The following is a 27,180-nucleotide window of genomic DNA, read 5'->3' on the forward strand; positions in this document are numbered from 1 at the left end:
CAGATGCCATAGGTTCATAGGATTATAGGTCTGTAATAGGCTAACAACCACCATGGCTTTTATAAGTGTAGCAATGCACAGAGCTAGATTCAGCACTAGGTGACCTAGGCAGTTCCCTAGGTCCCCATTCTGGCTACAACATTAAATTAAAAAAAAAAGAAAAAAAAAAGAAAAGTTTTATTACTTTTTTCAGTGATTGCATACTGTCATTTTAAATAGTTTCTTGCCCACGTCCACTTCCTGCTACTTTCTGCTTTCAGCCAATGAAATAGGAGCAAGTGCAGGTGTGAGATTTTTCAAAACAGAAAAGCTGCAAATTATTTGGCGTAACAGCAAGCGTCTGGTGTCGGTATTTGGAGTAACAGCAGGAGTTGGCTTCGGTTCGCTAGAGATAGTCCATGTGGGGCACCAGAGTTATTGCACAGCATAACAGCAGGTGCGTGTGTGTCTATGTGTGTGTGGGTGGGTGTTTGTGTGTGTGCCTGTGTGAAATGCTTCTCTTGGTTATTGGGTCTTATTAGAGTCAAATTCTCTACTTTAGTTACAGGGGCTAAGAGCCTTAATCCAACTGCCAGACCCATGCATGATAATGCAAACGTTGTACTGTTAACTGTTTAAGAGATTTGGAGTAGTTTGCTAGAACAAACCTAGGCAGGTCAAATATGAGATGTAGATGTCCTTCAAGGCATGTAAAGCCTGCCCCCCAACCAAAAAAAAAAGCAAAATAATAATATAAAATAGTAAGATTTCTGATTTTTGTATTGCCTGTGGGTTGTTAAAACCTACTGGTATAGCATTTATATTTTCTGTAACTGATTTAATTTATTCACTAAGGAATGAATTAATTTATTAATAGGTTTAGATTGTATAAAATAGTCTAAACATGTTTTTGCATTTTAGTAATATATTTTTGCAGTACCTTCTTTAGAGTCTCCAGCAAATGGAAAAGTTTTTTACATCTGTCAGGTCATATAGTCTGTATTATTTAGTGATGGTCAGAACTCCTTGATCTTCTGCATCCCTTACATAGCCGTTGTTGTATACGGTTGTGGTACAGTCTTCTCAACAAGATCAGATCGTAATGGATTTCTACATTTAATTAAAAACTGTTAATCTGGTAGTAAACACAAAGTACTAAAGCTCTGGTTTGTTAATGAGCTGCTTTCTCTGGCAAGGGTGCAGTGTTTGAATCCTTCTGTCTTCATTTACCTACTGTGTGACACTGAGCAAGTCTTTATATAGACAGTGCTTTGGAGTAATTGTCAATTTGTGCTAGGTTCCTTAATGATCTAGACTGCATGCCTAGTAACCAAGAACTTGTCATCATTGTTTTTAAGACATTTCCTGTTGTTTAGCTGATCTAGTTCAGGAAATGTTTGAGCAATATCACCCACACACTATTTTTAATGCAGCACAAGCAATTTATTCGTCAAGGGCAGCAGGTACTGCATTTATCAATGAAGCACTAAAATGCCAAGTTGTTTGCCAGCAGCAACCTCTGCATTAGTAATAGCTGTATTTAATGTGGTATTGTTCAGATGACTTTTACTTCTGCAGAGATTGTATATATTGACTTACAGTATATTATTAGGTGGTTGATATTTCTTATGTTCTCATGAATCAAATTATTTTTAAAATGTGCTACACCTGGCTGGATCTCATGGTATGATGCTGTGGTCTTTATACAGTCTCATGTAGTGCATCCAAAGCTGTTAATAAAGTACATGTAATTTATTTCTTCATAAATATAGGTGTACATAGTCAACAAATTTGTTATAACTGCTTCTGGGGACAGGGGCTGGCTGTGGATGAAAGGACCTAAAGCTCTTATCTGGTCATTTTTAAATAGTCAGTAATCTGGCTTTGAAGTACTAGTGTGAGTGTGTGTGTGTGTGTGTGTGTGTGTGTGTGTGTGTGTGTGTGTGTGTGTGTGTGTGTGTGTGTGTGTGCGAGAGAGAGAGAATTAGGCTGGAATGCTTTGGCTACTGTGTGCTTGGGTGAAACACATTTGAAATATGTGACACTGGTCATTACTGTTGTTAACATTTTGGCAGTGTTATCTGGGAAAATGTAGTCAAGAATGTAACTGTAATTCCTGGGTTTGGGGGATGCCTGCAGATGTAAATGTACACATATTTTGTCATTGGCAAGATGCATTTTTAATTGATGTGAGTTTCAAGGGAAGAGAAGTTTACAGTTGCTCATGCAAAGTCTGTTTTCAACTTGAGACTGTTTTCTTTTCATTACCAAAAATAAATCAATGTTTGTGCTATAAAATTTAAAACAAAGGTTTTAAGTGAAATATCTGTAAGTTAAAGTAAAGAAGAAGATATTAATCACACTGACAGGTTTGAATAGTGTTTATGGTAACTGGTAAGCAGGGGCGGCTCGTGCCATAGGACTGCAGGACTGCAGCCCTCCCACCTAAAAAACAAATGAAAAAACAGAACAGAATCACAAAATCAATTCCTGGACATGCACACATGCGCACACACTCTCAGACTGCTTTCTCAGCAGTCTAGATAGGGGGAAAGGTATCTCAGCCCCAAGATGCCCAGAAATCTGTGCGGCAATGACGTCACAAAATGGAGGCACTCCAGCAGTCACAGGCAGGACCAATCACGGATTTGGACTGCAAGGATGGACCAATCGCACAAGGAATACAGGTAAAGGGGCTGTCTGGATATCGGTGGCAACCGAGCAGTTATTTAGGTCGTCGGTGGGGCTGTTTAGTGACAAGGTAAGCATGCAGAGTGTGTGTGAAAGTAGTTAATTAGCTTGTTCTGTTCGGCGACAAGGAAGGTGTGTGTGTGTGTGTGTGTGTGTGTGTGTGTGTGTGTGTGTGTGTGTGTGTGTGTGTGTGTGTGTGTGTGTGTGTGTGTGTGCATGTGTGTGTGTGTGAAATGCCCCAGTTACTATATACTGGTGGCTAGAGCAAACTGATGGTGGTGAGTTATGGAATACCTCAGGCTTGAACCCTGTACCTTGTATGCAGGTGTTAAGGGCCTGAATTCCCTACCCACCACCGTTTGTAAAAAAGTTGCAGATTTTTGCCTCATATTTGATCTGTTCTGTTCCTCATAATATCTGTGGTTTCTAAATATTTAAATGTTTGATGGTGCAGTGGTAGCATTGTTGCCTTACAGCTGTAAGTTCTCAGTTTTGATTCTTTGCTGGGGTGCCTTCTATGTGTGGTCTGCATCTTCTCCCTGTGTTTGTGTGGGCTTGCTTTTGTGTCCTCCCATGTTATAAAGACATGTCTGCATTATTTCTTCCTGGGCCTCTGCTGAAAATTGTTTTTTTGCTCCAAGTCAGACTGTCCTGGTTAACAAATGTTAAATAAAAGTGACAGGCATTTGAATTTCAGACTTCAGGTTTCTGAATGTTTAATGCTTTACATAATTGATGGTGCAGTGGTAGCATTGTTGCCTCACAGCAGCTATAGGTGTTCTGGTTTAATTCTTGGTTGGGGTGCCTTCTGTGTGGAGTCTGCATCTCCTCCCTGTGTTTGTGTGGATTTGCTCTGGTGTCCTGCCATTTTACAAAGACATGGGTCTGCAGTATTTCTCCCTGGGCCTCTGCTGAAAATTGTTTTTGTTCCATCAGAAGCAAAATTGACAGGCATTTGAATTTCAGACTTCATATTCTTCAGAAAATACATAGTAACACAACCTTTTATTCTAGCAATTTTCTAAGTTTATAAAATTAATATTTGAAATTTGTCCCTATTTGTGGGACTGTATTCCCCCCATTATTGGCTTTGTTCGGTTTTTTTTGTGCTAAGGTTAACAGCTATGGCAAGAACTGAATTCACTGAATATGTTTGAGGGCTATATTCCCACATTACTGGGTTTGTCCAGGTGTTTTGTACTATGATGTTGACAGCTATGGTGAGAACTGAATTCACTAAATGATAGCCATTTAAGTTTCAGTCTTCCTCTCTTTCACAAAGCAGCTGATTTGGTGTAGTGGTATATTGCTCTGACTGTTTTACACAGGGACCTTGGCAGTAAAATGTATGGTTGTAACACAGCATTTCTCTTTGACAAAGCAGCTGATCTGGCGTAGTGGTATGTTGCTCTGACTGTTTTGCACAGGGACCTTGGCAGTAAAATGTATGGTGGTAACACAGCATTTTATTCTAGCAACTTTCCAAGATTATACAAGCAATGTTTAATGTGTCCCTGGTTTTGGGGCTTTTGACCCCCCCCAATAAATGTTGGCTTTTTCCAGATTTCTTGTGCTGCGAAGTTGAGAAGCAGTTGAGTACTGAGTAGATTTTACAAGGAGCTGAGAGCTGCAGGGGAAGATAAGTTTAGTACTGCTTATGCTGAGTCAGCTTGCATTGTTAATAGCACAACAGGTTGTGTACTTGCTGTTGATGCAGAAGACTGTGGGTTCTACTCCCACAAGCAGTGGATGTTGCCGTACTGAGAATGTCCTCCTTGGTGAAGATACTAACTATGAGCCTGTTATCACTTTGCCATCCATTTCCTCTTGCAATATTACTAGCTTATCATTTTTTTAATGTAATTTAGGCAATTTATTCCTCAGGGGCAACAGTCACTATTTTTCGATGAAACCATGAAATATAAAGGTGTTTGCTAACAGCAACCTCTTCATTAGTTACAAATTTCTTTAATGTGGAATTATTTAGATGACTTCAACTTCAGAGATTGTGCATATTTACTGATAATGGACTGTAGAATTGTGCATATTTACTGATAATGGTGGACTGTAGAATTGTGCATATTTACTGATAATGGTGGACTGTAGAAGGCTGAGTATACTTTTATGATGGAAATGTTCTGAACTGGGCAGTTTTGTCATTATAGGTGCATGCATTTTGTTTCATTGCTTACTGGAAAAATGTTCAAAACAGATTTAAAACGCCCTCTAACAACTGTACTGTATTGTACAAGGAATATAATTTAGTACAATCAGGAAGATGTATCAAATAGCACATGTATGTTTCATATGCAAGGGGCTTATGATATGAAAACAGCCCAAAATTAATCTTTATCTGCCACTGGCAAAATGTATTTTCTTTGAATGTGGGTTTCAATGCTGTTTCAATGAATGTGAGTTTCAAGGGCAGAGAAGTTTTAATGTTAAGTATGTTTTCATTGTGAGACTGCATTGCTTTGTTTAGCAGATGTCTTAGTGTTTGTTCTGTAAAATGCAAAATAAAACTTTCAAATGAAGTCCAAATCATCATAGAAGTAAAGCAGTATACACATTAGTGTTTATGGTAAATGGAGTGAAATAGCCAAGTAATGGATCATTTGAATGGCTACAGAGGCTCCATTCGACGATGATTTTGTGAGGGGGAAGGGTGGCAAACTCAGAGGCTCAGCTGAACTATACCGCCCAACTGTCCAGATTTTCAAAGAATGAATACATTTTTGCTTCTTATTTTTGGTTTGTTCCTCATAAAATTTGTAGTTTTCTGGCAAATCATTTAGGAATGAATTCACTAAATAATGATACACTGAGTTTCAGACTTCATAACCTTCAGAAAAATGCATGCTAAAGTAAGACTTGTTATTCTAGCAACTGTCTCAGTTTATACAAGAGCAATTTTTAGTACTGTTTATATGTTCCCCCAATATATTTGGCCTTGTCTAGATTTATTGCATTAACATGTTGAGAGGTACATGCAAATAAATTGCTTTATAGAATTAGGCATAGCCAGCCTCTCAACTGTCCCTGATTTTGGCTCAAAATGTTGCTCTTCCCCGTTATAATCCCTCCGCAAAATAGCAATGTTGGAAGAAAACATGGAGGGTTTACAATTAAGAAATAACTGTAATAATCAAAGTTATAGATTACTTGAAATGCATGTAGATTCTTTTATTTTGTCAGCTGCTCAAATTAGCAGTACTAATATTAAAGTGTCCCTCCTCTGACAGGTTCCCAGCTGCATTGTGTGGCTATTTTATATTTTTGCATCACATTTTTGGTCCATTTTTCATAAAATTGTGGGGTTTTTTGGCAAATTAGTGACAAATCATTAAAGACTGAAGTTAGAAAATAATGACAGACATTTGAGTTTCAGATTTCATACCCTTCAGAAAATTCATACTAATGCAAGTCCTATTATATTATCTTTCTAAGTTTATAAGAGCAATATTTAAAAATTGTCCTTATTTTTGGGCCTTTGTCCCACTTCTATGTATGGCTTTGTCCAGATTTCTTGCTCTGAGGTTGAGAGGCAGGACAAATGTGTCAGGGCCATCACAGTCAGCCAGAGACATTTCAAATTGTGACATACTTGTTGCACCTCACTCCCCCATGTAGTGACTCTGGATGTGTCCAAGCAAGGCAAGGAGTAGTTATGCAGTGTAACATGTGCAGAGTGTCCCCCCATCCAAGGTAGACACAAGTACTACAGTGGCTTTTCATCTGTCCTTGATTTTGCAGAATAGTCTGGTTTCTGTCATATTTTAGTACTGTTGATTTATGCTTATTACTCAGAAAGTGCCTGTTGCTCTGTGTTTAAGTAGCAATGCTTTAATGACCATAAAATAAGCTTGTCTGAGATCGTAAGATGCAAGTAAGCTTTAATAAGCATACTGTTAAAGAATTGCCATCACCGAAAGCCTTTCTGTTGTTGCCATGCAGAGAATACTTAACTAGATAATGTATAAGCCTTGGGTATTGAAGGACAGGATTACATTATTTTAAAAAGTTCATTACACTTGTTGGAGACTTCCAGTCATCTTTACAGGCTCTACTCATAAACTAAAGAGAATGCCAATCATGTGTGGTCCATAACCTGTACAGTAATCCTTTAAGTAATGTATCTTCAGCTTGTTTCTTGTTTGCTTTTCATTTCTTACTTTGATCTTGTTTTCCCCATGAAACAAGTAGATAGTTGTCAGGCAGCAGGTCTTTTTTGGATAAGAAACATTTTTACAAGTGGGGGCATCACAGAGATTTCTACTTTCAGCATGTTACTTGGTACTTTAATAAAGCTGAATATAATTTATAATTAGAACTGCAGTGCAAGGAGAAGTTGTTTGAGTTGAGTTTTGCTTGTTTTTCTTATACTTGATTTTGACTGGCATTCCAGTAATGTATTTAAAAAGTAATTTATTTTTTCATGCCTCACAACCTTTTGTTTCCATCTAAATATTAAGTAAGCTGTCATGTAGCCAATGCATTGAAATATTTTTATTCTTCTACACTTATTTTTGTCTTGATTGGACTCTCATAATGACGGTTTGGCACCCAGGGCAGCGTATTTAATTAAAGTTAGTTTTTGTGGTTTTGAGCATAGCCCCTCCCCTTTCTAGTTTGTTACACCAATTCCCATTGACCCCACCCATTCAGCTGTCTGCTGTAGCTCCCTTTTGATTTGAAGTCACCAGCCGCCACTGCTGGTAAGAAACAGCAAACTAATGAGACACTGTAACAGTTGTGGAGGTGGGGAGGTTGGCCCTGGTCCAATACTCTGCCTAGGATTCCATTTGACCATGGCCAGCTCTGGCAAAGCAACCCAATTGCATCTCCTGGTAACATGTGCATCTTAACTGGAGGGTATGTTTGTTAGGAGGGGTTTGTCAGTTAGGAGGTTGCTAAAAAGATATGTAGGGGTGATGCTAATTATGGAATGTTTGCTGTCTGCCTCTGTTTATAAGAAATATGTGGCCCAGCCATGGCATGAATTTATAATTATCCCTCCAATGTTAATTAGGGAATGTTTACTGTCAGCCCATGTTTATAAGAGACATGGGGGCCAACCAGGAAATGAATATGCAAATTCCTTTCCAATGGTCAATGTTACATTTAAATCGGGTTAGGGGTGGACTCTGCTTAACATGCATGGGGAGCCTATTCCAGAGCATGGGAATCCTCTGAGTCACATATCTGTCTTGCAACCATCTTCTATTTATATTGCAAGCAAAGTTCAAATCTCTGGGCCTAATTTTTCTGGTGATGCTCATTTTATGTATGTGTAAAAGCTCCATCAGGGCTGGCTCTAGGGATGCTTTATATGCCAAGCACAGATTGCCTGTCAGTAACGTTTAGCAGAAGGAGTATATAGACAGGGCTCTAAGGTGATGTGAATAGGACAGTGTGTTAATACTGTGGATTCTCTTGGTGAAGAACCTATGTAGGCTTTCCAACTGTTTCATATGCCTAATCAGGTACATGTCGAAGTGGGGATGGTACTCAATGATGGGTCTGCTAAGAGACAAGTAGAATGATACTATAACTTCCTTGGACCGGGATGCCATACCTTTACTTATAACCTGGGGAACAAAGAATGATTTCTTACTGCCTTCGCCAAGTGTTGGTCAAAGGCTGGATTACTGTCTATATATGTTTCAAGATCACTAACTACTGGGTCAGCTCTTAGAGGTGTCTTATTAACAGGAGTAATTTGCCTGGGTAGATGTTTTCAGAAAAGGCACTATAATGCACTTCTTTGCATTGAGCTAATCTGTGGCATTGACACCAGTCATTGACTGTGTTAGACCCTCTTGCAGGATGATAGTGTTGTGGTGGCAGTTTATGATAGCTCCCAATTTGCAGTCATCTGTGAACTTGGTGAGCCTAAGGCCCTTGGCATTAGCCTTGACCTTCAAGAATTAGATGCCAAACAGGAGTGGGCCCAGCAGGGAGCCCTGTAGTACTCATCTGGTGACCTTGGCGGAGGTTGTCTAACTAATCCTGACTTCTTGGGTCCTAACTGTGAGCCAGCTAGCAATCCAGCAAGTTGCATAGAGATTTATATTTGGTGAGTTTGTCCACAATACCTAAGGGGGTATTGTGTTGAATGCCTTAGCCAGGTATAGGTAGGCAGAATGCACCATTTTCCCTTCATCCATTGTCTTGGCTACCATCTTAAAGACGTTTACAAGATTAAGTAGGTATGACCTTCCTTTGGCAAAACCAAACTGAGATGGGTCCAGTTTCTGAGAGTTGATCATTTCCACGAGAACTCATTCCATGGCTTTGAATATTAGACTAGTTAGACTAATGGGTCTGTATTTTCTGGGGTCTATTGATGGTCCACCCTTGTTAAGAGGGATAATAGTTGCCATCCTCCATTTGTTTAGTACGTAGCCTGTTTTGAGTGTGTAGTTGAAAAGTGACTCAAGTGGTCCTGACAGGTCATGTTTCAGGCTATTTAAGAGGTAACATGGGGTATTGTCAGGCCCCATTGAGGCTGCTATCATCTGCTCCCTGCAGATTGTTGGGGAAGAGTTATGCTGCTAGGGATTTCACAAGGGTTGGCAGGGCAGAGTGGGGCAGTAAAATTTGAGTTGAATTTGTTGGCCAGCAGATCCGCTATGTCACTCTATTCTGTGAAGGTGGTACCATTTACTACCAGTTCTGCATACCATTGCATGTTACCTTTGGGGTTTTGGACACAGCTGTAGAAGGCATTGTGGATGTCTTTAGCCTGAGAAACTATCTTGATTTCGTAATTGGCCTTGTTGGATTTAATTAGCATACATTGCCAATCTCTCCTAAAGCTAAGTATTTTCAATAATGGAATAACGGGTCTATATTAGAACACCGAACTTTCAAAATTTCGAGTGTTCTAATATCGAACCCTATTAATCGAAAATTTAAAACATTGAACATACAGAACAGCGAATTTTTTCCTAGGGAAAAAATTAGCTGTTCCAGAACACATACACACAACACAAGCACACCAAACAAACAGAAATCCACACACATACACCTAAACTCTTACACCTAACCCTACACTAAACTATACATACACCACTAACTATTGACTTACCTTAACCCAAACACTAACTCTAAGGTCTATCACTATCGCACAGTCACCTCACCCGTGCCCTAACCCTAACTCACCTACCCCACCCTAACCCTCACGTCCACACAATCGCACACTTACCTGACCCGCTCCCTGACCCTAACTCGCCTAACCCGCCCTAACCCTCACGTCCACATAATCGCACACTTACCTGAACCCGACCCGTATCTTTCCACCACAGTGCTGAAAATACAGAAGCAACAGAAACAGACAACCAAATTCTTTCCATAGGAAAAAATTCGGTTTTCTGTTTCTTCGATATTTTCAGCTGAAAATGGGTCGATATTAGAACACTCGAAATTTTGAAAGTTTGGTGTTCTAACATAGACCCTGGAATAACATGCTTCCAGAAGAGATGAAATATTGAGAAATTATTCATTTATTTATCTATTTGTTTGTTTGTTATTATTTATTTTAGTTTGCTTACCTGAGTAGTACACTGATCACTATAGACCATTTGCAGACACAGCCCAAGTGATAAGATTCACAAAACAAAGAAAGTAAAACAAATTCACAAACACAGGTAATCACAGAAGGTAGATAATACTACTCAGTCTCTCAGCACTCAGGTCTTTCAGCAACAAGTACTGTTATGACTCTGTCATAGTTCATATTGGTGTAAATGAGTTGAGATATACCTCGCTGGACTATATGAAGAGAGACATGGTCGCTTTCTCTGTGTATGTGTCCCAGACAGGTATGTCCCTAGCCTTGAGCAGCATACTACCCTCACCTAGAATGATGATACAGTATAAACCAAAAATGTCTGATTTCAATAACTGGCTTAGTTTTGGGTGTCATTCCAAGAGGATCCAGTTCCTGTCTCTCTGGGAAGCCATGGTCAACAAACCTCACTGCTTTGCCAAAAACGGTTTGTACCTGGTACCCCTAGGCTTTCACCTGCTGGCAAAGGGTCTTGCCTCCCCATAGTGCCTTTTTAATGCAAGGTCTCAAAAACAACATTACCAATGTGAAATTAACCAATTAGAACAAAATAAGGGTCATGCTGCTAAATGCTAGAAGCTTAAAACCAAAACCTGAACTCCCTGGAAGCACTTCTATCACTAGAAGATGTAGATGTCTGTGCAGTCACAGAGAGTACCCAGGCCCTACAAGATTACAATGCCTTCCACACTTTAGACCAAAACATCTATATTAAAGATAAATTCACCTCCTGTCTAGTTAGATTGGACAACTCCATGGAGTTACTCCAGGTCCAGGTTACAGTGGGTAAGACCCCCATTCAAGTCATAGCCAGTTATAGATCCCCTCCATGGGTCATGACACCCATGAAGCCTAGATAACCACACTAAAGACAATTCAAATTTTACCAAACACACTTGTTATGGGGGATTTCAATTATCCCATCCTTAGCCTGGATACCTACTCTAGCCCAAACTCGCTAACACAAAAGTTCCTTGGCTTTGTGAATTCAAATGCCCTGGAGCAAACTGGCTATACCCCAACAAGAGGAGTAAATATTCTAGATCTGGTCCTCACCAACATGTCAAACAGATGTACTGCTGCAACTGTTGGACCCTCATTAGTTAAAACTGACCACAAATCAGTCACCTTCAAACTGACATTAACACCAGAACTCACAAAGGGTGAAATCAGACTAAAAAACTTCGCCAAAGCAAAATATACCCTTCTACTTGAATGTATAAATGCATTCCAAGCCCCACCCCAAGCTGAAAGAGGTAACTTAGCCAAAGCTTACACTAATGCCCTGTACAATCACTTGCATAAATGTATAAAATCAGCTGTACCATATAGAATCAAAGACAGAGCCCCAAGTTAAATCAAGGTACCATGGTGGACTTCCAGCATAAACAAGCTCTACAATAAACCAAGATGTGACCCAAAAATAGAAAAGCACCTTTCTCACCTTTAACAGGCAAATAAGACAACTTGTCAAATCCTCCAAGAGCTCCTTTGAGAGAAATCTAGCAAGTACTGCCAAGGATAACCATAAGTCCTTTTACAGCTATGTACACAACCTAAAGGGTAGGACCCAAGCATGTGCAGAACTGGTGGTCAATGGTATCACACACACTAACCTCACATACCAACCGTTCAAAAGATAGATGCTACAAAACTGGATATAGTGGTCCAAGAAAAGAAGATAAAAGTAGCATTGATCATTGAAATCACCACACCTAGTGACTACAGTGTCTTACGTACAGAGACACAAAGTCATAAAATACCTCGATCTGCAGGCAGAAATGAGAGCCATGTGGAGGAAAGATACCCAGACAGTTCCAATAGTAGTAGGAGCAACTGGTCTTATAAAAAATAATTTACAATCGTATTTAGATATGTTACCAATTCATGTAACACTGGGTAAATTGCAGAAGGAGTCATTACTGGGCACATTATGGGTGCTGCAAAGGGCACTTTTGGCTAACATCAAAGAGTGAAACAACACTAATTTCATGAATTTTGATCATACTTTGACTTGGGAATGGGGTCCATTCCTGTCATGGTATTAGAAACCCAAAATACTTAGAGAAATTAAAAATGCCAGGAACCCCACAGAGGTAGCAAACCGGCTAGAGGATAGGTTTGGTGAAAATTTCACTCCCTTATCCCCTCCTAACTTACAACAAACCCTCCCCCAAACTTCCCGCCCACCTTACATATGTGAAGAACAGGTCCTCAAAGCCCTATCCAAAGGCAAAGAACACAGCCTCTGTGGGACCAGATGGCATCCAAGGCTGTCTTATAAACAGGCTAAAACATGAACTAACATCACTACTAAGTACCCTTTTCAATCATAGCAAAACCACAGGCTTTGTGCCTGTGGAATGGAGAACAGCTACAGTTATTCCCCTCCACAAAGGCAGCCTAGCAACAGACCTGGGAAATTACAGAGCCATAAGCTTGACTAACCTTATCTGTAAGGCCATGGAACATATTATTATGGACCTCATAAATAAAGACATAAGTGACCTCCAAACTATGGATCCTACCCAGTTCTGCTTCACGAAGGGCAGATCTTGCCTGCTAAATCTGGTGGATTTCTTTGAAAGTATGACCAGGGCCATTGATGAGGGCAAATCTGGGCACACAGCATACATTGACTCAGTAGACTTTCGCCACAATCCCACATTAAGGCATTGCCAACAAACTTAGCAAACTGAATGTAAACCCCTTCATTGTAAGATGGGTTGCCAAATGGCTCACAAACCAGACACACAGTATAAAGGTGAGTGACTCCACATCAACCACCAGACCTGTTACCAGTTGGGTGCCACAGGGGTTAGTGCTGGGACCCCTACTGTTTGGTATATACTTCTCAGAAGTTCAGGTCCAAACTAAAGGTTTGTGGCTAACCAAGTTTGCAGACGACTGCAAACTAGGTGCAGTCATTAAATTCCCAAATGATGTCATTATACTACAGGAGAGTCTCACACAGATCAACGACTGGTGAATTAGTCACGGTCTCAAACTGAATGCAAAGAAATGCATCATTATTCCCTTTGGCACAAACAATGCCCCTTTACACTATCAAATCAGCAACAGTACCCTAAGTACCTATGAAATGGTAAGGGACCTGGGATCACTGGTTGACCAAGACCTTAACTTCAACCACTACTTGTCTACCATTGTAAGGAAAGCTTTCCACACAGCTCACTTGATTAGTAAAGGCATCGCCTTGAGAGAAAAAGAAGTTATAACCCCCCCCCCCCATACTCAGCACTTATCTGGCCAATAATTTAGTATAATGCCCCATTCGGCATGTATCATACTAAGCACCTCCAGCAATTAGAGAGACCTCAGAGGTTTCTAACAAAGAAGAACAAGGGCCTCCAGCATGTGACTTACACGGACTGACTAAAGTCCCTGTGACTATACTCCTTATCGTATAGATTTCTTAGAGGAGACTTATTCTTGGCCTATAGAGCAACCCAAGACCCAAACCTAATGAACTTACTGCATATCTGTAAATCAAACGGGTCTAGGACTACCCATTCCAGGAACTTAAATATGGTCTATGGCTTAAATAAGACATGCTGGAGGGACAGTTTTATCTCTGAGTGACTGCCATGTCTTTGGAACAGGCCTCCGATGCATGTGAAATAGAGCATCTCTATGACATTATTCAAGAGAAACCTGGATGAGTGGATGGGGCACCACAATTTCTTACCAGGGATAGTGCCCACAACCCTCCTGGACATGGGCAGTCAACATTAAATGCAATCTTGGGTATTGACTAGTACTTCTACTGCATTACATTGAGTTGAAACGGCTAGGCTTAAAATGGCCTCCGGGTTGATAGCCTAGTAATCTCCTATGATCTCCTATGAGCCTTTGATAACCAGTTGATACAATATGTAAATAATATTAGCAGAGTAGAAAATCAAATGTGAATTAATTTTAGTAAATATGAGAGGGAAGCAGCGGCTGAGAAGAGAAGATCAAAGTAGAAGTGATGCAGGTGATCTTAGCTGCTGCTTGTTTTTATTTTAGTGGTCAGAATTACATGACAAGAGTACTGCAGATACTGCTTGCATGAGATGAAGTACTCTGTCTGCCACTGATGATATATAGACTTATGTGTTATACTCTCTTGGAATGCTTTACATGTAGCCTGTTTTTAGAGAACATATAACATTTTTTTTAATGCTTTTGCAAGGAGAAGGCATAATGTAATATAACAAAGTAGTGTATACTGTAGTATAGCACTTTGTAATATAATGAAATAAAGGTACCACGTAGTATAATGTGGATTAACATAGTATAGCATAGTTTTTCATAAATACTTGTAAAAAGTATAGGTAAAGGATTCAGCATTTCTGGTGTCTTATCTCAGCTCTTCATTTTTATCAGACTACTCCAGCAACTGATCATTTTAGACTTAGATGTGATTATCAATTACCATTGAAATATTCTAACAATGTAACAAAGAGTCACAATAGATACAAGAATCATTGTCATGATAAGATCTGTCTTTATTTATTAACTGTTGTAGGCTACACACTAAAGTGTGCAAGCCTGTTTATAGCATTTACAGTGTTTTCTGTGTGTTTTTCTGCTGTTTCCTGAAAAAAACAAAAAAAAACCCAAAAAAATATTCTCTTTTCCCTCCTTTGCTGAACTAGATTAGTCCAGATTTCAGGTTTTGCTGAATTCCAGACTGTGGTATAGTTTCCTGTGTTGCCCATATCCTTACTTGGATAGGAGGAAGCTTCTCTGTTCACCAGTGAAAGTGGGGAGCTTTGAGCAGCCTATCTGTCCCTGGAGGGTGGCCTCAGCCCTGAAACTAGTAGCTTATTGGCCGTTCTGGGTCAGTTTCTATCTCTTTCAGTTTCCCTGCTTTAGAACCCACATTTGTGCGGTTTTGCACGATTTTGCACATAGAGCAGCATCAGGCAGCGCCGCTTAAATGGGTTTAAACTATTCCCGGCTCCACAAAGTCTGCTCTTCACTTTTTCCCTTAGAACTATTCTAAATCTCAAAGTAAGCACTCTGTTTTCATTCTAAAGCTCTGCAGTTGCTCATATAAGTAATCTTATAAGTAAGCACTAATAAACTAAAGCACTACACACTCTTATACTCCCTTTAAGTACTCGGCTCCCTATTGGTCCTTTTTGATCAGTCAAAAAGTAGTTCTTTATACTATTCTGGCATGTCCAAAAGTCAGTTTCGGGTTTACTCTCCAGTCCAGCTGGTGAATCTGGGAATCTTGAGGCAATGTTACAACTGCCTTATGTACACAGACCACCCTCTCCTCCTCCCAACAAGCTCAAATATATGTGAGAGATGCAACTATATAGCCAAACTGGAGGCTGAGCTCTCTCAACCCAATACTGGCGCAGTCAGTCAGGAGGAGAAGGTAACCACACACACCACAAATCCAGTCTCACATAGACCTATTGCAACAGAAAACCAAACACATAAACACACAAAAACATACTCGGAGGCTCTAAATAAAAATCTGCCCAAGCAGCAGAGACCTCCAAAGCAGATATACAAGCAACCGCTACACCACAACAATACCCATGTATCACATAGTTCAAAAAGTCAGTGTGCCACACAGTCACAGCCCTTAAGCCTAAACAACACACCTAATACACTTGTAATAGGTGACTCTATTGCCAGACACACTGACGTCCCACTCACCAGGCTGAACAAGGAGAAGGTCACTGTAAGCTGCCTGTCGGGTGCCAGGATCCGCCACATAACACAAGCACTCAGGCCACTCCAAAGCAATTACAAATATGACTCCGTCATTGTCCATGCTGGTGTGAATGACCTGAGATGTACCTCCCTGGACTACATGAAAAGAGACATAGAGGAGCTCTCTGATCATGTAGCCCAGGCCGGTATGACCCTGACCTTGAGTAGCATCTTACCCTCACCAAGAATGATGCCACAGTATAAAGACAAAATGATCAATTTTAACAATTGGCTAAAGTATTGGTGCCATTCAAAGGGGATCCAGTGTCTGTCAGCCTGGGATGACATGCTCGACAAGCCACCTTGCTTCGCTAGGGACGGCTTGCACCTGTCACCCCTGGGATTTTGAATACTGGCTAAGGCTCTTGCCACCCCCATAGTGCCTTTTTTAGGCAAGGCTCAAAAGACAAACTCACCTCCATAGACAACACAAAGAAAAAGAAACTAAGGGTAATGCTGCTCAACGCCAGAAGTCTAAACCTCAAGATGCACGCACTCGAGGCTCTCCTCAGTATGGAGAATATCGATATCTGTGCAGTAACAGAAACCTGGTTCAAGGCTCCCGAAAGCATCCCAGCACTACCAAGTTATACCTCATACCATGCTTTTCGGCCCCAAAACTCGGACCGAACCACAAAAGGAGGGGGAGTATCCATATTCATCAAAGATACCCACACCTCCAGGGTAGTGGCACTGCATGAAGCATCGGAGACAGTCCATATGCAACTAACAGTGGGCAAAACTGCCTTTCAGTTTGTAGCCTGCTACAGACCACCCTCCCAAACTCAGGAACCCCACTCTGCTTTCCTGAGAACATTGGAGAATATGAAGGTCTCTACAAACACCATTATATTGGGTGACTTCAACTACCCAAACATAGACTGGGAGCACTACTCAAGCCCCAACACCCTCGCCCAACCGTTCCTAGAATTTATAAACTCAAATGCTATGGAACAACTGGTCACCACTCCCACAAGAGGGGAAAACATATTGGACCTGATCATCACCAACATGGGGACTCTATGTTCCATATCAGAGGTATACCCCTCATTGGTAAGATCTGACCATAAATTAATCTCACTGGACAGCCGTATCCCGTCCTCACTCCCAGCCAAGGAAACCACGGTGAAGAACTTCTCAAAAGTCATTCAAAGGGGATCCAGTGTCTGTCAGCCTGGGATGACATGCTCGACAAGCCATGTTGCTTCGCTAGGGACGGCTTGCACCTGTCACCCCTGGGCTTTCAAATACTGGTTAAGGCTCTACCACCCCCATAGTGCCTTTTTTAGGCAAGGCTCAAAAGACAAACCCACCTCCATAGACAACACAAAGAAAAAGAAACTAAGGGTAATTCTGCTCAACGCCAGAAGTCTAAACCTCAAGATGCACGCACTCAAGGCTCTCCTCAGTATGGTTCATAGGTTCATAGGTTCATAGGTTTATACTAGGCTATCTGCCCTAAGGCATTTATAAGCCTAGCCCAAAGTTTTGTGGCTTACGCCCTTATATGAAAAATACTGTACCCATTAGTTTGTTGTGCCTCTGTCCAGCAGTGACACAGAGATGATTCCCAGGGTAAACCTATGATCTCCCATCCACAGGTCAAGATTTCTCTTGAACAGAGCCAAGTGAGGTGCTCTGCCTCACATGGACCAGGATTTTATTCCACAGCATAGTGATAAATCTATCCCTCCAGCTATTTATATCCTGCTCTAGTGGTTTTGGTGGATTTGGATTTTTTGAGGTGGAGCATGTCCATTAATTCCGGGTTGGACATGGCCTTGTATGTCAGGCACATGTCACCTCTGAGCAGACGGTATGTGACTGAATAGAGCTGGAGTTTCTTCAATCTGGCAGCATATGACAGATTTTGGAGTCCCTTTATCCTTTTGGTGAGGAACTTTTGGGGTCTCTCCAATTGCTGCAGATGTCGGGTGAGATACATCCCATCATTGGTCTGATAAGTGAAGAGTACAGGGGAACAATGACCTCACTAGATCTGGATGTGAATCCCTCCATGATCAGGTGGGCAATGTAGAAGGTCTTTCTAACCACTTTAGCAACATGAGTGTCAAAATATCTGTGCAGTAACAGAAACCTGGTTCAAGGCTCCCGAGAGCACCCCAGCACTACCAGGTTATACCTCATACCATGCTTTTCAGCCCCAAAACTCGGACCGAACCACAAAAGGAGGGGGAGTATCCATATTCATCAAAGATACCCACACCTCCAGGTTAGTGGCACTGCATGAAGCATCGGAGATGATCCATGTGCAACTAGCAGTGGGCAAAACTGCCTTTCAGTTTGTAGCCTGCTACAGACCACCCTCCCAAACTTAGGAACCCCACTCGCCTTTTCTGAGAACACTGGAGAATATGAAGGTCTCTCCAAACACCATTATATTGGGTGACTTCAACTACCCAAATATAGACTGGGAGCACTACTCAAGCCCCAACACCCTCGCCCAACCGTTCCTAGAATTTATAAACTCAAATGCTATGGAACAACTTGTCACCACTCCCACAAAAGGGGAAAACATATTGGACCTGATCATCACCAACATGGGGACTCTATGTTCCATACCAGAGGTATACCCCTCATTGGTAAGATCTGACCATAAATAAATCTCACTGGCATCCGTATCCCGTCCCCACCCCAGCCAAGGAAACTACGGTGAAGAACATCTCAAAAACAAACTTCACACTTCTCAAAACTGAGGTGGAATCCTTCAAAGCCCCCGGGCCAGTAGAAAATACGGCCCAAACCGCAGAATCCTTTACAAACGCTTTCTCTGAACACCTTCAAGAATGCATGGATCGTGCTATCCCAAATAAAATGAAGACTCATTCCTCCAAAGGCAGGAGACCTGTCTGGTGGACCCCAGCCATAAATAAGCTATACAACAGAAGGAGGAAGCTACTACATGATAGAGCAAAATTCCAAAAAGGGACGGCATCTCTGATCAGTACTAGCAAGAAACTACGATCCCTCATAAAATCATCTAAGGCCAACTTTGAAAGAAAAATTGCACAAGATGCTAAAGATAATCACAAGGCCTTCTTTAGTTATGTCAGGAACCTGTGTGGCAACTCCCAGATATGCTCTGAGTTAGTTCAAAATGACAAAAAATACACTGAACCCACAGACATTGCCAACATCCCGGCAGACAGGTTCAGTGAAAACTTCTCCCCCCCTTCCCCCCCAAAAGAGCAAATGTCTATCCCAACAGAGTGTAGCCTCCCTGACATCACAGATGCACAGGTGAGAGCTGCCCTCTCCAAAGCAAAAAACACAGCATCAATGGGACTGGACGGTGTCCCGGGCTGCATCTTACACAAACTCCAAGAAGAACTGAACCCTCACATAAAGTCACTGTTCAGTCTCAGCCTTACTACAGGATATGTACCCAAGGAATGGCGTACAGCAACAGTGGTCCCACTCCACCAAGGTGGTGCCACAATGGACCCTGGAAACTATCGCCCTATAAGCCTGACTAGCTTGGTCTGCAAAGCTATGAAGCATATCATCATGAAACTCATAAACAAAGACATTGGGAACCTCCAAACACTGGATCCTACCTAATTCGGCTTTGTTAAGGGCAGATCTTGCCTCCTGAACCTGGTCGACTTCTTTGAAACAGTCACCAAGGCCATAGATGAAGGAAAGGTAGTCCACACAGCCTACCTGGACCTCGCAAAAGCCTTCAACACAATACCCCACTCGGGCATCATAAATAAGCTCACCAGCTTAAATATCAACCCCTATGTCACAAGATGGGTTGCAAACTGGCTCAGGGATAGAACCCACATGGTCAGAATTGCAGGTGCCATGTCAGACTCTAAACCAGTTACAAGTGGCATCCCACAAGGCTCAGTCCTGGGACCTCTCTTGTTCAGTATATATTCCTCTGAGGTGCAGGCTAACATGGGAGGACTATGGCTGACCAAGTTCGCAGATGACTGCAAACTGGGTGCCATAATCAACTCGCCGACTGACACAAGCATCCTCCAAAAGGGTCTCACAGAGATGGATAACTGGTGCCAGAGCCATGGCCTAAAGCTAAATGCCAAAAAAGTGCATAGTCATCCCCTTTGGGAAAAACAAAGTGCCCACAAATTACCACATAGGTGGTAATCCATTAAGTACAGAAGAAGTAATTAGAGATTTGGGGACCCAAGTAGATAGCAATCTCTCCTTTGACAATCACATTGCCAAAGTGGTTAGAAAGACCTTCTATATAGCCCACCTTATCATGAAAGGGTTCACATCTAGATCAAGAGAGGTCATTGTGCCCCTCTACTCATCACTCATCAGGCCCATAATTGAATACAATGCCCCATTTGAGATGTACCTTACCCGACACCTGCAGCAACTGGAAAGACCCCAAAAGTACCTCACCAAGAGGATCAAGGGACTCAAACAGATGCCCTATGCAGTTAGGCTAAAGAAACTCCAGCTCTACTCAGTTGCTTACTGCCTACTCAGAGGCGATCTATGCCTGACGTATAAAGCCATGTCCATCCCAGAATTAATGGACATGCTCCACCTCAGGAACTCCAAATCCCTTAGAGCTACATGCTCCAGGGACTTAAACCTCAGCACAGAAATAAATAGGACATGCTGAAGGAACAGATTCATATCCCAGAGGCTCCCCTCACTCTGGAACAAAATCCCAATCCATGGTAAGCAGAGTCCCTCAATGATCCTCTTCAAGAGGAATCTTGCCGAGTGGATGGGAGATCGTAGGTTTACCCCTGAGATCACTTCTGTGTCCCTACTAGACAGAGGCACAGTAAACTAATCTCAAAAGGGCTATCTTCTGTGACCTACTATACAGAGGCACAGTCAATTAATCTAAAAGGGTGGCAAAAGCCAAACACACTCTGGCTAGGCTTATAAATGCCCTACGGCAGATAGCCTAGTATCAACCTATGAACCTATGAACCTATGAACTGTGAATATGTAACCTGTGGTAGCTATCTAAATCCTCAGGTTGGTCTCATTTGGAATTCATTTCTGCTTTTTGTATTTTTTTTTAATAATCAGTATAACAGAGGAAAATGTAGAAAAGAAATATGTTTCCAAGACTGAGTAAGATGATTTTTACACTTTTAACATGTTCTATATATTATTTTCTTCACCCTTTTCAGGACAGGCTCTGTGGCTCATCTATTTGCTTCCAGTTGGCTCATTCATTTCACAGCATGAGAGTCGAATATCCCTGGCACAGGGAAAACCCTTACAGCCCATTTAATTCAGGTCCACTCATTCTGTTAACAAGAGTTAGGTGGTGGGGAGTAGGCCAACTTGCAGGCCTTGTGGAGCAGCCTACCCCTTCCCTAGTGGAGCACTGCTGTCCCTCACAGTGTCTCTGTGAATTCCACTGCATGCTGCCAGCCATTAGTGCATGTCTGCACATGCTCAATTGGCCATGTCCATAACTATAATGGCAGTGCATGTTCATAGGCTTTTGCTCCAAACGTACAACACCTAGTGCTATGCCAAACGTACAACACCTAGTGCTATGAATAGGTTTCACCCAAGTGGCAAGCCCGTGATACCTTACTCCCACTTGGGATACCATATTTCTCCATAAATAAGACCTAACCAGAGAATAAGGCCTAGCATGGTTTTCCAGGGTGGTCATGATATAAGTCCTGCCGCAAAAATAAGACCCAGTTAAGATCGTCAACAACACGACAGACGTGTTGAATTATAAAATAATAATATTATTGACACTGTTTGGCTGAGGTTATTGTACTCTGCTTGCCATTTTTGGATCATTTGGACACCCAACTTCTTCTCTTTGCAGAAAGTCATAAGATTCTTTCCCCGGAAGTCCTCCACGATTCTTACTGTAACCCTAATCCTCACTCACATTTGACATTTGAGATCCTTGGACCATAAAAACTGGCAAGTGTACTTTGATTGGTCAAAGTACAGACAACGCACGTAAAACATGCCACTCCTGTCTCGTAAGAATTAAATTAACCCCCCCCCCCCCAGACAAGATGAGTGCAAAAAAAAAGTGCTATTCCGTCGAGCACAAGAAATGAATTGTGGAGGACTCACGGGGAAAGAATCTAATGGCTTTCTGCAAAGAGAAAAAGTTGGATCTCTGAATGGTCTGAAAATGGTGAGCAGAGTATGATAACCTCAGTCAACAGGTGGACAAGGGAAATGCTAAGAAGTGCAAGTGTGGATCAGGTCAGCAACCATTATTTCCTGAGCTGGAAGACATCATCTGTGACTGGATTGCTAACAGGAGAGCAAAGGCTTTGGTTGTGCGCAGGGCTGATATTCAAGCATTTGCCCTTGCAATGGCACCACAGTTAGAAATATCCCCAGAAGAATTCAAAGCATCACAACACTGGCTGGATGGCTTCCTTCAGCGATATGAACTGTTTCTAAGAAGATCGACAACACTGTTCAAGCTGGAAGATACTGAAGTTATTAAACGTGCACTTGCATTCAAGTCCTTTGTTGGTGGCATCTACTTTTCTAAATACCAACTCTCCAACATGATTGCTATGGATGAAACTGTAGTCTTTATGGGCCACAGATCTCAAACAACAATTGATCACAGGGGTGCTTTGTCAATCTACATTCCCTCCACTGGTTACAAAAGTGCACGTGTTACCTGTATTTTGGCAGTTCATCTAGATGGAAAGAAAACCCCACCTCTAATCATTAGTAAGGGCAAGAAAGATAAGATTGAACATGTTTCAGGCATTTACATTCTTGAAACCAAAAAAGCCTGGTGCACATAAGCAGTTATAAGGAAGTGGGTCGATGTAATGCTGCCACTTGTTTTGCGAGGTGAGGAAGAGGTCTGCTAGTCTGGAATTCAGCCAGCCCTCACCGCACTAAAGACATGAAGAACTTCCTTGCACAGAGAAGAGTAGATCAAATAATGATTCCTGCAGGAATGACTGCCTATCTCCAGACTCTTGATAGTGCAATAAACAAGCCATTCAATGACCATTTGCACATGAAACTCAATGACTACATTGAAAATAAAATGTTGAGAAATCAGCGTGGAAACTTTGTGAAGCCTAGCCTGCAGGAGGTCATGACTTGGGTAAAGAATTCATGGAATAAAATCACTAACAGCTGTGTTGCCAATGCACTATGAGCAGGCTACATGGACATGCAGTACATATTTAAGGATAGCTCTATTGCTGGGCAGGACAGATCAAGGCCAATAGTTCTACAGGAAATGGAGTCACAAGAAATTCAGGCCAGAATTCGGGGGTTGGAGACTTATGACAATGTTCCAGAAGGAGATAACATGACTGTATTTGAATAACTTTTCCATTATCGGGGCAACAGAATGGATTGCTTCTGCTTTCAGCTGCCATCAAGCTCTTGTCAGTTTTTTGACTTTATTGTATTAAAGTAGCATTTCATTATTAAGGGGTAATTACAAAGTAAGGCCACTAGTTCCCAGACTTCATTTTTATGACTTTCCGTCATTCTTCTCTTATGGTTTGGGTAAGGAATAAAGAACACATCACCACTCAAAAAGTGGCAGTTATTCACCTGTTTTATTCCCCTCCTCCAATACACATGAAATATTGCACTGTGAAATCAAAGGTGTAGATATTCTGAAGTTGAAATGTTTGTTGCACTGTTTATGTAGAATTCTCACACAACTGTTAACGCATTACCTAGAACTGTTGCCCAATAATGGAAAAGTACCAAATAAATGTCAGTTTGTGCACATGAATAAATGTCAATTTGTGTACATGAATAAATGCCGATTTTTGTATATGAATAAATGCCAATTTGTGTACATGAATAAATGAATAAATGTAGATTGTTGTACAAGGAGGGGTAAATAAGGGATCCCCTGATAATAAGCCCTAATGCGTATTTCGGCAGGAGAAAAAGTATAAGACCTGGTCTTATTTGCAGGGAAATAAGGTAGGTAAGGAAACAGATAGTCATTCCCATCCTCTCTGGCAAGTTCTATCACATACCTGAGTAGCTAATCAAACTTTGGTCACTAGGGCTATAGTCAGAACCTTATCTGCTTAAGTTGGCTAAGCACTATAGTTTCTTAATCTTCTTAGCATCCTCTATCTTCTATTTGAATACTGATATTGAATCTCAACACAGCAACAATTAGAATAAAGTTCAACACTATTCAGTGATACATTCCTCTGTCTTAAAATATTCACAGGACATTAAATAGGCTACCATTCCTGTTAAGAATCAGTTTGAATGTAATTATAAGGGAAAGGAAGTAATCAATATTGAGGAATCTTTGATTCTTGATAGGAACATATTCTACAATACATATTCCAGCCTATGAACTTGCAGTATAATTGGCTGTGGTATAGCATAGTGCAGTATAGTATAGTATATTAGAGTATAGTATAGTATAGTATAGTATAGTATAGTATAGTATAGTATAGTATAGTGAGTCTATATTACATAATCGAACTTTTAAAAGTTTGAATGTCATATGGTCGACACCATATGATCAAACTTTTAAAAGTCCAAAAATGTAATAAAAAAAAATAAACCAAAGAAAAAGCCTACCTTAATGGTTTATGCAGGGGCAAGCCCCCATGCACCCTCCACACCCCCCGCACTTCAAATATACCAACTCTGAGATTGCACTACAGTGCAGAAAGGGAAATCTTCCCATTCTGCACTGTACGGAGATTTACAGTGAAACTTTCTAACTTTTAAAAGTTCGATCATATGGTGTCGACCATATGACGTTCGAACTTTTAAAAGTTCGACAGCGTGATAGAGACCCTAGTATAATATAGTATTGTATACTATAGTATAGTAAGGTAGAGTGTAAGAATATCAAAGTATAGCACAGTGCAGCAGAGAACATTATTACTTCACACTGCTGGAAATATTTATTTGTCTGATGTTTTCATTTATTGTAACCTGGTATATGTCTGTTGCAAAAATACTCACCAAAACATATGCATACAAATGTAAACAGAGACAACTCTGTTGGAGATATATAATATGTAATACAAACTCATTTTACACACACACACACACACACACACACACACACACACACACACACACACAGATGTCAACACACACAAAAAAATTCAGCCAAAGAAGGTAAGCTATTGTTTTAGCAGTATTTTTACATGTCGTTATTTTGTATCTAAAACACAATTTGTGTTCTTTCTCAGTTCATTTGCAGGAAACTTGCTGGTTTTGCACTTGAAGAAATGCACAGAATTTAAGTGAAGAGACCTGAAGATGTTTGGCACCAAAAGGTTTGCATTTAATGCTTTTTTTAATCATTACAGAATATCACATAATCTGAAGTAATAAAACAAGCTTACTGTTGCTCTCTTGCTTAATTAATGAAAACAGAGACTGGTTTTCTTATAGAAAATGGAACATTGAGTAACACAACATGGTAAGAGGGTCAAAGCACTTTAGAAGATTTAGATTTTTTGTTTGTTTTTCAAATATTGATCTAAGCATGGTAATGAAACAAAATGAAAACTGATTTACATGCAATTTATTGATTATTGGTGGTCATCAGGAAAAAAAGTCACGCGGAATTGGAATGTTGTAACAAGGGTTAAAGCTACACTGCCAATAGAACACTTTGTTTTTTGAATGGGCATGACTGTAAATTGTGTGAGAGAAAGCAACTGTATTTTTCATGAGAAATAATTGCGTGTGTGTGTGTGTGTGTGTGTGTGTGTGTGTGTGTGTGTGTGTGTGTGTGTGTATACATGTATAACCACTATTTTGTTTAAGTTAGATAGTGGAGAAGAATGCAATATAATATGTGCTGAACTATTTGAAAGCTTGCAGTTGTGACAGAAAGGCCTGACATTCTGCATGTCTAAACTGCTTACCAAGTCAGGCAATATGTGTCACAGTCAGATCAGGAAATGCTTTGTTGTGAAAACAACAGTAAGAGATATAAGAATGCATTGGAAATACTTGAAATGAAAGCAACATATATATTGAATTGCCAGTTTGATGAGGTTAGAAATATTTGTGAAGTGAATTTACAGTGTAGCAAACTGCTTTGGAATTCTGAAAATTTGATTACAGCTCTAGGCATTTTTTTACCAGGAGTACACCCTATTGTAACCACTTACCCCAAAAACTATATTCATCTTAGACTTATTTTTTTTATACATCTTGAAATAGTTTTGCTATACCCCTGATTATTGACATTGTATGACATTGTATCTCTACTTAATGCCTTGTAATAACCCTGTAACATTGCTGTTTAATGCTAATTTATAATGAAAATTGCATAATATGTTGGAGCTTTTGTAGGTGTGTGCATATGTATATGTGTGCGAGAGACAGAGGGAGAGAGAGAGAGAGAGAGTATAATACAGTAAGTGAGTGAGTGAATGAAACAGTGAAAGAGAAAGAGAAGAGAGAACAAGCAGGAGACAATGCATACCTTTCAGATTTGATTAAGAATTCTGCATAAAGGCAACAAAAAGAGGGTAAAGACTTAAAGTTGTGGACAATTCCCAATTCACTTTAATATAGCAAGATGTTATCCATCAACATACATTTTCTGAAAAATATGAATAATGAAACTGTAATGTCCATCTTCACTGATTGACAATCTTCAGGAATTTCTCAGAAAATCAAATATTTTTGAGGGACAGAGCATAATTAGGGACAGTTGCAAGGTATGGGAGGTTACATTGCCTTACACTCTATGACATTATTTCATTCATTTGATCACTGTCACCATCTGACGTATACCCAATCTAGAAAGCAGCTGCAATTACGCAAAACATTGTGTGTGTGTGTGTGTGTGTGTGTGTGTGTGTGTGTGTGTGTGTGTGTGTGTGTGTGTGTGTGTGTGTGTGTGTGTGTGTGTATATGGACATTAAGTACTTACACAGCTTATATTTTGGATGTAAAATACTTCCTTCAACAACAATTAGATATACTACAGTTACCTCTGAAACATTAGGCATAAGAACTATTTTACATAAAACTATAAAACAAATATAATAATTAAAAATGCAACACAGTTTAACAGATTGCCCATTACCAAAGTGCAGTAATGCCCTCCATGGTGGGCATTATAAGGGAAATAATGCCCTTCACATTTTGATCACTGGGCATTATCGACCGGTGTTTTGTTGCTGTATATGTCGGCAAAAAGAAAGTTTGGTGATGTTCATTTTCAAGGTACTATCCCAGTTTAAATTTCAGTAAAG

The 27,180-nt window shown here is 40.6% G+C and overlaps 1 protein-coding gene across 3 annotated transcripts in view; it reads left to right on the plus strand.

Moving 5' to 3' along the window:
* The window catches only part of OXR1 (oxidation resistance 1), a 4,227,902-nt gene that overhangs the window by 1,156,462 nt on the left and 3,044,260 nt on the right, over positions 1-27,180 (plus strand). For 2 of the 3 annotated variants that reach the window (XM_044065701.1, XM_044065703.1), the window contains exon 5: positions 25,153-25,239. In XM_044065701.1, the coding sequence (XP_043921636.1) occupies positions 25,223-25,239 (17 nt within the window). In that variant the 5' untranslated portion in view covers positions 25,153-25,222. The remainder of the gene's footprint in view (positions 1-25,152; positions 25,240-27,180) is intronic. The other variant, XM_044065702.1, reaches the window with a different exon arrangement.

This window comes from Protopterus annectens, chromosome 3.part0, assembly GCF_019279795.1.
Source record: "Protopterus annectens isolate FY-2018-M chromosome 3.part0, PAN1.0, whole genome shotgun sequence".
In the NCBI taxonomy this organism is placed as follows: Eukaryota; Metazoa; Chordata; order Ceratodontiformes; family Protopteridae; genus Protopterus; species Protopterus annectens.